The sequence below is a fragment of the Scyliorhinus torazame genome, chromosome 12 (assembly GCF_047496885.1).
Source record: "Scyliorhinus torazame isolate Kashiwa2021f chromosome 12, sScyTor2.1, whole genome shotgun sequence".
NCBI classification, from domain to species: domain Eukaryota; kingdom Metazoa; phylum Chordata; class Chondrichthyes; order Carcharhiniformes; family Scyliorhinidae; genus Scyliorhinus; species Scyliorhinus torazame.
This window is the reverse complement of record NC_092718.1, coordinates 209,731,373-209,744,299: the sequence shown is the minus strand read 5'-3', so window position 1 is coordinate 209,744,299 and position 12,927 is coordinate 209,731,373. Positions and strand designations below refer to the sequence as shown.

The 12,927-nt window shown below is 49.1% G+C and overlaps 1 protein-coding gene across 3 annotated transcripts in view; it reads left to right on the top strand.

The window, feature by feature from the left end:
• Positions 1 to 12,927, top strand: part of nxn (nucleoredoxin) — a 267,836-nt gene that overhangs the window by 121,175 nt on the left and 133,734 nt on the right. The window contains exon 1 of one of the 3 annotated variants that reach the window (XM_072469840.1): positions 8,340 to 8,456. The exons of the other annotated variants lie outside the window; for them this stretch is intronic. Coding sequence (XP_072325941.1) covers positions 8,355 to 8,456 — 102 coding nt within the window. The 5' untranslated portion in view covers positions 8,340 to 8,354. Of the gene's footprint in view, positions 1 to 8,339; positions 8,457 to 12,927 lie in introns of those variants that run through there. 3 annotated transcript variants of the gene reach the window in all.

Sequence of the window (12,927 nt, the reverse complement as noted above, 5' to 3'; positions counted from 1 at the left end):
GCACATTCTCCCCGTATCTGCGTGGGTCTCACCCCCACAATCCAGAAAGATGTGCAAGGTAGGCGAATTGGCCACACTAAATTGTCCCTCAATTGGTAGAAAAAGAATTGAGTAATCTAACCTAAAAAAAAGAGAATCTCCACAGTGCAGAAGGAGTCCATTCGTCCCATCGACTTTGCACTTATGCTGTGACAGAGCACTCCACCCAGGCCGACTCCCCCGCCCTATCCCCGTAACCCCACCTAACCTTTGGACACTATGGAGCAATTTAGCATGGTCAATCCACGTAACCTGCACACCTTTGGACTGTGGCAGGAAACCGGAGCACCCGGAGGAAAGCCACGCAGGCACAGGGAGAACGTGCAGACTCCGCACAGACAGCCACCTGGAATTGAACCCGGGTCCCTGGCACTGTGGGGTAACCACCATGCCACCCTTTCTTTTGTCAGTTGCAGGAGGCGAGTGTGAGATGTATTGGAGTCACTTTAACCAAGTGTGTCATGGGCATGGACTCATTGAACACAGTCTCCCTCAAATCTAGCAGTTAATTAGGGAGCTCACTCCTAGAAACAACAGGACAACTCGTACGGGAGACGTAAGACTCTGACGCAGTAATTATGGGGTGGGGGGGGCAATTTTAGTTTGGGGCTGAAGCAATGTTGCGGCAGATATTAAGCGGTTCTGCTCCATCTTTACAGTGCTGACTCACAACCACAAAATATGTGAGTTCGAATCCCACAGGGGCTGGTTTAGCTCACTGGGTTAAATCGCTGGCTTTTAAAGCAGACCAAGGCAGGCCAGCAGCACGGTTCAATTCCTGTACCAGCCTCCCCGAACAGGTGCCGGAATGTGGCGACTTGGGGCTTTTCACAGTAACTTCATTGAAGCCTACTTGTGACAATAAGCGATTTTCATTTCATTTTCACCTTGGCAAGTGGTGCAACTGCCTTCAATCATTCTGGCAATCTATGGACCAGCGTCAGAATATGCTCCAGAAAGCTACAGGATTATCTTTGGCACACCCAACTGGTTCATTAAGGCCCTTCAGGAAAGTGATCCCGCCACACACAGCCTGTCTGAATTTCAAGTGTCTCCAATCCCAAACTTTTCAGTTGACTCGATTCAGTTGACTACAGGGCATCCAGCGGTTTTAATGAATATTCCCTTGTCAGTGATGTCCACATCCCTGAGGGAAATTAAAAAAATATATATATATGATTTAAAGCTATTATCCTTTTGTCTTTGTTCGTTTGTGAAGACAGATATAATTGGTAGTTTAATTGTTTCAGAAGGAATGCATCCTTGTTCCTTGACTTGAGTCGTAAGGAGGGCCGCGGAGTGTCTGTCCTGAAGCTGACTACTAGTCTACAGCTCTGATACCACAAGTGTGTGTGGGATGTCTTGCATACTCAATGAGTAACATTGCAATGTACCATAGCATCGAGGGCAGATAGCTTTGACGTGGGCAAGACAGCACAAGTGGCAAGTAACCACATCTGAAAACAAAGAGCACATCTCTTTATGTCCTCAGGATATTCCAAAATACGTGTTTTGAAATACAGTCACCTTTTTTTGGCAATCAATTTGGATCCACAAACAGCGAATTAATTGAAGGAACAATGAAACTGGTACTGATGTTTTTTTAGTTGAAGAATGATTATTGACCATGACCCTGGGAGTGTCTCCTCTTCGAATCTTTAACTTCCGCCCAAACTGGAGAGTACAGCTTCAGGTTAATGTGTGCCATGTAAAGAATGGCCCCAGCAACAAGGCAGCACTCCCCCGGTACAATGCCGAGGTGCCAGTGTAAATCAGTGGTTCTTAAACTGGAGGGTACTCTGCTCTCTCTGGGTTCCATACTCTACTTTCACCAGGCTCCTGGGTTCTCCATGCTCTGCCCTCCCACTGCTCATGGACTGCTCTCTCGGGGCTACTGACAACAGTAGACAAACTGTGCAGTGAGAAACACACACACGTCCTTTGCCTGAATTCTTAAAGGTATTATTCAAACCGCATCAGAGAGTCCATGTGAAAATGGAGTCAATGAGATTCAGGGGGGAATCTCTGCTCCTTGGAGTCATACCCGGCACAAAGGAAGATGGTTGTGGTTGTTGGAGCTCATTCAGCTCAGTTCCAGGATATCACTGCAGGAGTTCTTCAGGGTAGTGTCCAAGGCCCAAACAACCATCTTCAGCTGCTTCATCAATGCCCTCCTGTTCTTCATAAGGTCAGAAGTGGGGATATTTGCGGATGACTGCACAATGTTCAGCACCATTCGCAACTCCTCAGATAATGAAGCAGTCCTAGTTCAAATGCAGCAAGACCTGGACAATATCCGGGCTCGGGCTGAGAAGTGCCAGGCAATGACCATCCCTGACAAGAGAGTATCTAACCATCGCTCCTTGACATTCAGTGGCATTACTATTGCCGAAACCCCCACTATAACATCTGAGGGTTACCGTTGACTGGAAACCGAACTGGACAAGCCATATAAATATTGTGGCTACAAGAGCAGGCTACAGGCTAAAATTTTTGTGACGAGTAACTCACCTCTGCCGTAATCCCAGCTGATGTTCTAACTGGGAAAATCCCAGAAGCGAACCCTGGCTCAAAAGACCCTACCTTTGACATTTGTTTATAAAATGTGGAGGAAAAGATTGCTCATTAGTTTTAACAATGAGAAAAAACAATTATTAAACATGAAAAATTTGATTATACTACGGTACTCCTTTACTCCCCCCTTAGTTTACCAAATATGCACAGGTTTTTAAGATTGACAATAATTTAAGATAAAGTATATGTGAAGCTACAATGGTCTCACTAACACACAATAATAATAATCTTTATTAGTCTCACAAGTCGGCTTACATTAACCCTGCAATGAAGTTACTGTGAAAATCCCCTAGTCGCCACGTTCTGGGGCCTGTTCGGGTACAGAAAGTAAGAATTCAGAATGTCCAATTCACTTAACAAACATGTCTTTCGGGGCTTGTTGGAGGAAACCGGAGCATCCGGAGGAAACCCACGCACACGGGGAGAACGTACAGACTCCGCACAGACAGTGACCCAGGCCGGGAATCGAACCCGAGACCCTGGTACTGTGAATCAACTGTGCTACCCACTGTGCTACCGTGCCTCCCCCACTATGCTGCCGTGTACAGTCTCTTTGACGCACACAAATGCCTGTGGTCAAATACACACTCCGCAGGTGAATGTCTGCGGATATGCCCCCTCAGAACCCCCCCAGGTAAGAATTTCCAAACCCTAGTCTCCAAAATACTCTTTAAAATCGTCTCTCATAATTATGCTTTGGGTTAGCAGTTTGCATTCCGAAATCCAGTCCACATTTTCCAAAGTTTCTGCTCCACTTTTACCAATGAATACAGCCCAGGATTTTACACCAACTCCTTTCAGGATTTCTTTGCCTTAAACGTTGCTATACAGATTCTGAGATCCAGCCACTGATTTACTCAATTCTTTCAAGTAATATCTCACAACCTGCAGTAATGTCTCATTTAGCACCACTGCAGATATCTTTCTGGCCTCTCTTGACCCAATGCTTTTTCAACTCTCTGTGACTTTACTGGAAAGTGATCTGTTCTTGTTTCTGTTTCCTCTGTTCTGTTTAACTTCAGCCTTCTTAAGAAACTCTTATGCCCCAGTTCCCCGGTTATCTGAACTATAACTTGTTTTTTAGGAAACTTAGGACACATTTCAATTCCTTTGTTTTGTGCAGCTTCTCCTGGCAGAATCAAAAGCTGTTCGTTCCTCAGTGACCTGGCTCCAACTGCTGTGGCTTTCTGTTAAACAAAACTAAGAACAAAGGAAAGCCTTCTTTCCGGGAAGTGGCCCCCTGTTGCTAAGCAACACTCTACTTCAATTTATTCTCCGCACCATAGCCTCTCTAAGCACAATAGAATCCAGCTGGAACTGAAACCAACCCCCACACATACAAACACCTTTTTCCAGCATGAATTTAGCTGTAGGTCCCTTCCAGGCACAGAAACATTAAATTAAACTCATCTAAAACAGTACCTTATTTCCAATGTCTACCCATACAAATATAAATCCCTTAAAACTACCTTTGTTTTCCTAACACCTTCTGCTTCCCTGAATCATGCCAACCATCTACAAAGCACAAGTCAGGATTGTGATGGGGAGGCGGTGGCATCATGGTATTGTCGCTGGACTAGTAATCCAGCGACAAAGGAGTCAAGCTCCGGGGACCCCGGTTCAAATCCCACCATGGCAGATGGTGACATTTGGATTAAATTTTAAAATATCTGGTATAAAAATTCTAAAAAGGTGACCATGAAACCATTGTTGATTGTCATAAAAACCCACCTGGTTCGCAAAATTCCTTTAGGGAAGGAAATCTGTTGTTCTTATCTGGTCTGGCCTACATGTGACTCCAAATCCACAACAATGAGGTTGATTCTTAAATGCCCTGAGGGAAGGGCAATAAATGCCGGCCCAGCTCCAACAACATCCTATGAACAATTGTTTTTTAAATCCTCAACTTGCCTGGATGAGCGCAGCTCCAACAACATTCAAGAAGCTTGACACCATCCAGGATAAAGCAGCCCGCTTGATTGCTCCCCCTTCCACAAACATTCAAACCCTCCACCACCAATGAACAGTGGCAGCTGTGTGTACCATCTACAAGGTGCACTGCAGGTACTCACCAGGGCTTCCTTACACAGCACCTTCCAAATCCATGACCGCTACCATCTAGAGGGACAAGGGCAGCCGATGCCTGGTAACACCACCACCGAGAAGTTCCCCTCCAAGCCACTCACCAAAGCCGTTCTTTCACTGTCACTGGGTCACAATCCCGCAACTCCCTAACAGCACTGTGGGTGTACACCAGCTGCAGCGGTTCAAGAAGACAGGTCATCATTACCTCCTCAAGGGCAATTAGGGATGGGCAATAAATGCTGGCCTAGCCAGCGAGGCCCATATGCCATGAATTATTTTTTTAAAAACACACCTTATATGGAGCACTTTCACATTAGGAGTTCTTGCAGTTTGGCGAGGTCTGGGATTACGAATCTATCCTGACTCTGCCACGGGGTCAACCAAAAATGGTTGAGAACCACTGGTCAAGATCATCAACTCATATCCTGGAGTGGTGCTTAAAGCCTTGACCTTCTAACTCGGAGACCAGAGTGCTACCAACGTATCTAAGACCAAAGGTTATGTCTTGTATATTATGGTGCTTTTTTTCTCAGAGAAACTTGTACTTTGTTTGGTTCAGTATCATAGCACCTGGCACGTTCTCTCACTGTCGCTGTCCTAGTTCCTCCAAACACTGTTCTAGAATACGCATTTCTTTCCATTGGTAACAACTGTTGTTTCCCTTTATCTGCTCATTCCTTTGTCTTGCCCTAATCAATATGGCTGCAAGTTTTGGAAAGGACTGAAAATGTTAGAGCCTTTGTCCTTGAAAAACGATGGCTGAAGGGTGACCTCCGATCATCATCAAGTCGGCTGTGCTGGAAAGCAGATCCTTGGCTCATAGTCTGTCCATGTCTCTCTGTCCTGTACCAGTCTTTTCATTTGCAGTAGCTTCCTTCAGCTTTCAAGCCATCCAACACCGATATTCTCTGCCTTCCCCATCCTCTTTTTCCTTGGAATCCTGATGTCTCTTGCACATCCATTTCCTCTTACGATGAGCCCCACCCAGACTCTGCCTGTTCCTAATTACGTTCATCAAATGTCTTTGCATATTCACTCTCCACAGCACTTGGCCAGTTGTCCCTTTTCCTGATCCTTTCCATTCTCCGCCAAGCCGACATTTCAAAGCTATTTGGTCTCCCCTTTCTGTAAGACCCACGCCGCGCATCCTTACAAAGCAGCACTCCAGATCAAGCTATTGACAAGTTGCTTCTGGATAGGCGATGCTGTAAGGGAGCGAGTGAGGACATCCCTGGTCACCAAACCAGCCAAATCGGCCAAGAAATAATCACACACTTGGGTATGGAAAAGAACTAGAACGAAGATTCTCTAAAAAAAAATTGATTATCCCATCCTTAAAGTTACAAAGCGAATGCGCAGACTGAATGGCGGTTCAGACGTGATGGGCCGATTGGCCTACTTCTGCTCCTAGTCTTATGGTCCAATGAGAATGTGAAACTAGCCACCACAGGAAGTGATTGAGGTGACCGGCATCGATGCTATTTGAGCGGCACCTGGACACGTACATGAGGGAGAAATTAATCGGAGGTGAAGTAGACTCTGGGAGGAGGCTCAAGTGGAGCTTACACACCACGTGGACCCATTGGCGTCTTTGCTTGGGATAGAATAATGGGGGAGGGGGAACGGAGTAAAATCCGTGTATCCACCCTTTGTCCTCGTGCTGCTGTGACTTTGATGGCAGATAAATCTAGGACGGCAGTTCAACATATATAAAATGATCAAGTGGTGCGGTGTATTTTAAGTCTGTGTAGGTGGCCATCCTGTGTATTCCCCAGCAAGCAATTTACCGCGACTGGGGTCAATACCTAGACTAACCCATAAATCCCTGAGAAATCAAAACACACAAACACAAACGGTCAGCAGGTCAGGCAGTGCTGCGGGCAGCGAATCAGAGCTCACCTTTCAGGGTGGTGACCTTTGGAAACGAGGATGTTGATTTCAGCTCCTTAAGAACTGAGATTTGTTCGTGAGAACTTTCGTCAAGTGATTTACCTGAGGGAAGAGTGTAGTGCGGGGTGGCGCGGGGGTGGGGGTGGGGGTGGCCGGGGCGGGGGGCCGGGGGGGGGGGGGGGAGGTGGCATGTAGCTAAGACTGTAATGTAGATCCGCCAGGCTTCAAGACAAACTTTCCTTGAGATGCTGAAGTTACATTTATATCAGGGCTGAGATGCATTAATAATAATAATCTTTGTTCGTGTCACAAGCAGGCTTACAAGTCAGTCCATAAGAGGGTCATTTAGGAGTCTGGTGACAGCGGGGAAGAAGCTGTTTTTGAGTCTGTTCGTGCGAGTTCTCAGACTTCTGTATCTCCTGCCCGATGGAAGAAGTTGGAAGAGTGAGTAAGCCGGGTGGGAGGGATGTTTGATTATACTGCCCGCTTTCCCCAGGCAGCGGGAGGTGTAGATGGAGTCAATGGATGGGAGGCAGGTTCGTGTGATGGACTGGGCGGTGTTCACGACTCTCTGAAGTTTCTTGCGGTCCTGGGCCGAGCAGTTGCCATACCAGGCTGTGATGCAGCCTGATAGGATGCTTTCTATGGTGCATCTGTAAAAGTTGGTAAGAGTCAATGTGGACATGCCGAATTTCCTTAGTTTCCTGAGGAAGTATAGGCGCTGTTGTGCTTTCTTGGTGATAGCATCGACGTGGGTGGACCAGGACAGATATTTGGAGATGTGCACCCCTAGGAATTTGAAACTGCTAACCATCTCCACCTCGGCCCCGTTGATGCTGACAGGGGTGTGTACAGTATTTTGCTTCCTGAAGTCAATTTCCCGCTCTTTAGTTTTGCTGGCAATGAGGGAGAGATTGTTGTCGCTACACCACTCCACTAGGTTCTTTATCGCCCTCCTGTATTCGGACTCATCTCATTATTCGAGATCCGGCCCGCTATGGTCGTATCGTCAGCAAACTTGTAGATGGAGTTGGAACCAAGTTTTGCCACGCAGTCGTGTGTGTACAGGGAGTAGAGTAGGGGACTAAGTACGCAGCCTTGCGGGGCGCAAGTGTTGAGGACTATTGTGGAGGAGGTGTTGTTGTTCATTCTTACTGATTGTGGTCTGTTGGTCAGAAAATCGAGGATCCAGTTGCAGAGTGGGGAGTCAAGTCCTAGGTTTTGGAGCTTTGATATGAGCTTGGCTGGGATTATGGTGTTGAAGGCGGAGCTGTAGTCAATAAATAGGAGTCTAATGTAGGAGTCCTTGTTTTCGAGATGCTCTAGGGATGAGTGTAAGTTACTGTGAAAATCCCCTAGTCGCCACACTCCGGCGCCTGTTCGGTGACACGGAGGGAGAATTCAGAATGTCCAATTCACCAAACAAGCACGTCTTTCGGGACTTGTGGAGGGAAACCGGAGCACCCAGAAGAAACCCACACAGACACGGGGAGAACATGCAAACTCCGCACAGACAGCGACCCAGGCTGGGAATCGAACGTGGGTCCCTGGCGCTGTGAAGAAACAGTGCTAACCAGTACAGTTGAAAATGAGCAGGAACAAATTAAAAATCGATAACCTTGATTCCTTGGTTTAATCTACACTCATAGGATATTGGTGTGCTTTTGTGGCAGGTTTATGGGAAAGCTGGGATTTTGGGAAGGGGGGGGCAGGGAAATCACTTTTACAGCCATCTTTTGAAGTGGAGTCTCTGGTCAAGGAAAGTAATGCTTGCATCTCAAAGGCTATTTGTTACATCTCTTCCATTGCATCATGGACAGCAAACACAACAGCTGCTCCGCACACGCGATGTCACAAAGAGCGAAGAGGTGAGTAACATCTGGTCGCCATGGGTTCATCGAGTTTTCCGTGGGCTCTTTGTATCCAGTGATTGCTGAGCAGTAAACTGGGAATAGAAATGTTGTTGGGAAATTATTCTGCAGTGACTTGGTGATTGGGAATGCTCCCCAGATCAGAGCAGCGCAATGTTCGTACAGAATGTCACCCTCAGGAATCCTCCTGGGCTGCTTTTCTTCAAACCAGAACAGAGTAGATCTGGGCAAACACCAGCCCCAGGAAGATTAAAATTCAGTGTGGGACGGGATAATAGGAAAAGGTCAAAATTGGGTGAGTGTGAGATGGGGTAAAGGAGAAGGATTAAGATTAGGACAGTGCTGAATGAGGCAAGTGGGAAGGGTCCCTCGAATGGGAGACCATTCGTCCTGTACTGGCCCGCTGAGGGAGGTATTCACTTAGTGCCACTCTCTTGTCTTCTCCCTGTATCCTTGCGAATATTCCCTTTCAGAAAGTGCTCCAATTCTTTTTTAAAAGCTGGGTTTGAATCTACCTCCACCACAACCTCAGGCAGTGCATTCCAGGTCGCTGGGTGGAAATGCTTTCAAATTAGAACAATGTGGACTGTGCTAACAGGGAAGGGTTAAAATGAGAACATTGCACGATGGGGTTAACAGGGAAGGGTTAAAATGAGGACATTCCTTGATGGGGTTAACAGGGAAGGGTTAAAATTGCAGCACTGCAGCATGGGGTAAAGGGGAAGGGTTAAAATTAGAACGATTCTAAATGGAAGAATTAAAGCAGTGCAGTATAGGGTGACAGGGATGGGTTAATACGATAACAGTGGGAGATGGGATAAGTTAACCATTTGTTAATAATTAATTCTGACTTGTAAAGTAAATGATGACAGTAAAATCAGCTGCAGGCCCCAGTTATGTTTGACATTTGGGAAATGGCAGCTACGTTTGAACAGTAAAGGTACCCAGCAGCATTATGCCATTACTGCCGTGCACGTTACCCTTGGGGGAACTTAATGGCTTCAGGTGCTTTCTTTCACAAGGCTTATTTTTGCTCATCAGTCGCATGAGTTGTCAAAAACAAAGTGTAATTTGCCTGTGGGGAGAGCACGAAGGAAAGAGCAGCGTTGCACAAATAGGTTGCACGGAGGCCATGCGGGACGTTACACTACTTCCCACATAAACTCGCACAACCCTCAGTCTTTGCGGCAAAGGTTGGATATTTGCAAGAACAGACGCCGTAACAGCACAAAGCTGGACTGGGCAGGAACGGCATGTGTCCGGCCAAGAGGCAAAGATAGGTTTGGAGCGCCGAAGTTACAAGTGAAACCTTGCATCCATCATTCCCATCGTTAACACCAGTGCACCTGGGAGTCGCGTTCAATGTTTATCATATGTTGCTTGTTAAAATCTTTTTTCAATCATTTGCCAATTGTGAGATTGCTTCCAGGGGTCTCTGGTTGTTGCTGAATTGTCACATTTTTTTTTTAATAAACATTTTATTGAGGTATTTTTGGTATTATAACAACACCAAAATAAAAAATGTACATGAAACTATAAACATAGTGCAAAAGCTGTCTCCCTCCCTTACAGGTCCCACCTTTATTAACCCCCTACTCTAAGCTAAACTATCCCCCCCCCCCCGCCTTCTGCTGACGATTAATTTCCCACGAAGAAGTCGACGAACGGTTGCCACCTCCGGGCGAAACCTAACAGCGTCCCTCTCAAGGCGAACTTGATTTTCTCCAAACAGAGAAAGCTTGCCATGTCCGATAGCCAGGTCTCCGACTTCAGGGGCTTTGAGTCCCTCCAAGCTAATAGTATCCGTCTCCGGGCTATCAGGGAAGAAAAGGCCAGAACGTCTGCCTCTTTCTCCTCCTGGATTCCCGGGTCTTCCGACACCCCGAAAATCGAGACCTCTGGACTCAGTGCCACCCTTGTTTTTAACATCGGGGACATAACATCTGCAAGCCCCTGCCAAAATCCCCTAAGCTTCGGACATGCCCAGAACATGTGGACATGGTTCGCTGGTCCTCCCGCACATTTTGCACACCTGTCTTCCACCCCAAAGAATCTGCTCATCCGGGCAACTGTCATGAGAGCCCGATGAACGACCTTGAATTGTATCAGGCTGAGCCTGGCACATGTTGTGGACGCGTTGACTCGACTCAACGCGTCCGCCCACAAACCATCCTCGATCTCTCCTCCCAGCTCCGCCTCCCACTTGCGCTTCAGCTCCTCGGTCTGCGTCTCCTCTGACCTCATAAGTTCCTTGTAAATGTCAGGGACACTCCCTTCTCCTACCCACCCTCTGGAAACTACCCTGTCCTGAATCCCCCTTAGCGGTAGGAGCGGGAAGGTTGACACCTGTTCACGTAGGAAGTCCCGCACCTGTAGATACCTGGGGTGGGATTCTCCGACCCCCCGCCGGGTCGGAGAATCGCCGGGGGGGGCGGCGTGAATACCGCCCCCACTGGCTGTTGAATTCTCCGGCACCGGAGATTCGGCAGGGGCGGGAATCGTGCCGCACCAGTCGGCGGGCCCCCCTGGCGATTCTCCGGCCCGCGATGGGCCGAAGTCCCGCTGCTGTAATGTTGGTCACGCCGGCGTGAATTAAACCACCTCCCATACCGGCGGGACCAGACGGCGCGAGCGGGCTCCGGGGTCCTGGGGGGGACGTGGGGCGAGCTGGCCCCGGGGGGTGCCGTGGGGCCACTCTTTCCCCTCCGCGTCGGCCATCAGCCTCTGCGATGGCCGACGCAGAGGTGACCTCCCCCCCGCGCATGCGCGGGGATGACGTCAGCAGCCACTGACGCTCCCACGCATGCGCGGACTTCCGCGGCCGGCGGAGCCCCTTCAGCCCTGGCTGGCGCCTTCCACGCCAGCCAGCGGGACGGCAACCACTCCGGCGCGGGCCTAGCCCCTAAAGGTGAGGACTTGGCCTCTAAGGGTGCCGAGAAATCCGCATCTTTGGGGCGGCCCGACGACGGAGTGGTTCACGCCACTCCATCCCGCCGGAACCCCCCCGCCCCGCCGGGTAGGGGAGAATCCCGCCCCTGAATTCTTTTCCCCTCGCCACCCCAAACTTCTCTTCCAGCGCCCTCATACTTGGAAAGCTCCCCTCTATAAACATATCCCCGTCCTCTCAATCCTGCTCTCCGCCATATCCGGAACCCCCATCCATACTTCCCGGGGCAAACCGGTGATTATTACAGATTGGGGACCAGATCGATGCTCCCTCTGCTCCCACGTGTCTCCTCCATTGCCCCCAGACTCTCAGGGCCGCCATCACCACGGGGCTGGTGGAGTACCGTGCCGGCGGGAATGGCAGAGGCGCCGTTACCAATGCCCCCAACCTAGTGCCCTTGCATGAAGCCGCCTCCATACGCTCCAATGCCGACCCCTCCCCACCACCCACTTCCTGATCATGGCTATATTCGCCGCCCAGTAATAGTTACTAAGATTTGGCAGCGCCAGCCCGCCCTCTCCCCGACTCCACTCAAGCATTACCTTCCTTACTCGCGGGGTCTTGCCCGCCCAAACAAAGCCAGTGATCACTTTGTTGACCCGTTTAAAAAAGGACCGCGGAATAAAGATGGGGAGACACTGAGACACGAACAGGAATCTCGGGAGGGCCGTCATCTTCACCATCTGCACCTTCCCAGCTAATGACAACAGGAGCGTGTCCCATCTCCGAAAATCGTCCTTCATTTGGTCTACTAGCCGGGCCAGATTGAATTTATGCAGCCTGTCCCATTCCTGCACCACTTGAATGCCTAGGTACCTATAGCTTCCCCCTACTAATCTAAACGGCAGCTCCTCCAATCGCCTCTCCTGTCCCCTCGCCTGGACCGCAAACATCTCACTTTTCCCCATATTTCGCTTACACCCCAAAAACTGGCCAAATTCCCCTAGAATCCTCATGATTTCTTCCATCCCCTCTATTGGGTCTGATACATACAGAGGCAGGTCGTCTGCATAGAGCGAGACTCTGTGCTCCACACCCCCCCCCCCCCACCCCCCCCACCCCCTGGACCAGCCCCTTGAGGCTCTCAGAGCAATTGCCAACGGCTCTATAGCTTGCGCGAACAACAGTGGGGAGAGGGGGCTACCCTGTCTCATCCCCCGGTGCAGTCTAAAATAGTCCGATGTTGTCCTATTTGTCCGTACACTTGCCACAGGAGCCTGATACAGCAACCTGACCCAGTCAATAAAGCCCCACCCAAAACCGAACCGTCCCAGTACCTCCCACAGATAATCCCATTCTACCCGATCAAAAGCCTTCTCTGCGTCCATTGCAACCACTACCTCCACCTCCCTACCTTCCGGGGCATCATGATCACATTTAACAGCCTTCTTACATTGGCCACCAACTGCCTGCCCTTAACAAACCCCGCCTGGTCCTCCCCAATAACATCCGGAACACAATCCTCAATCCTGGAGGACAACATTTTGGCCAGCAGTTTGGCATCCACAGGGATATCGGCCT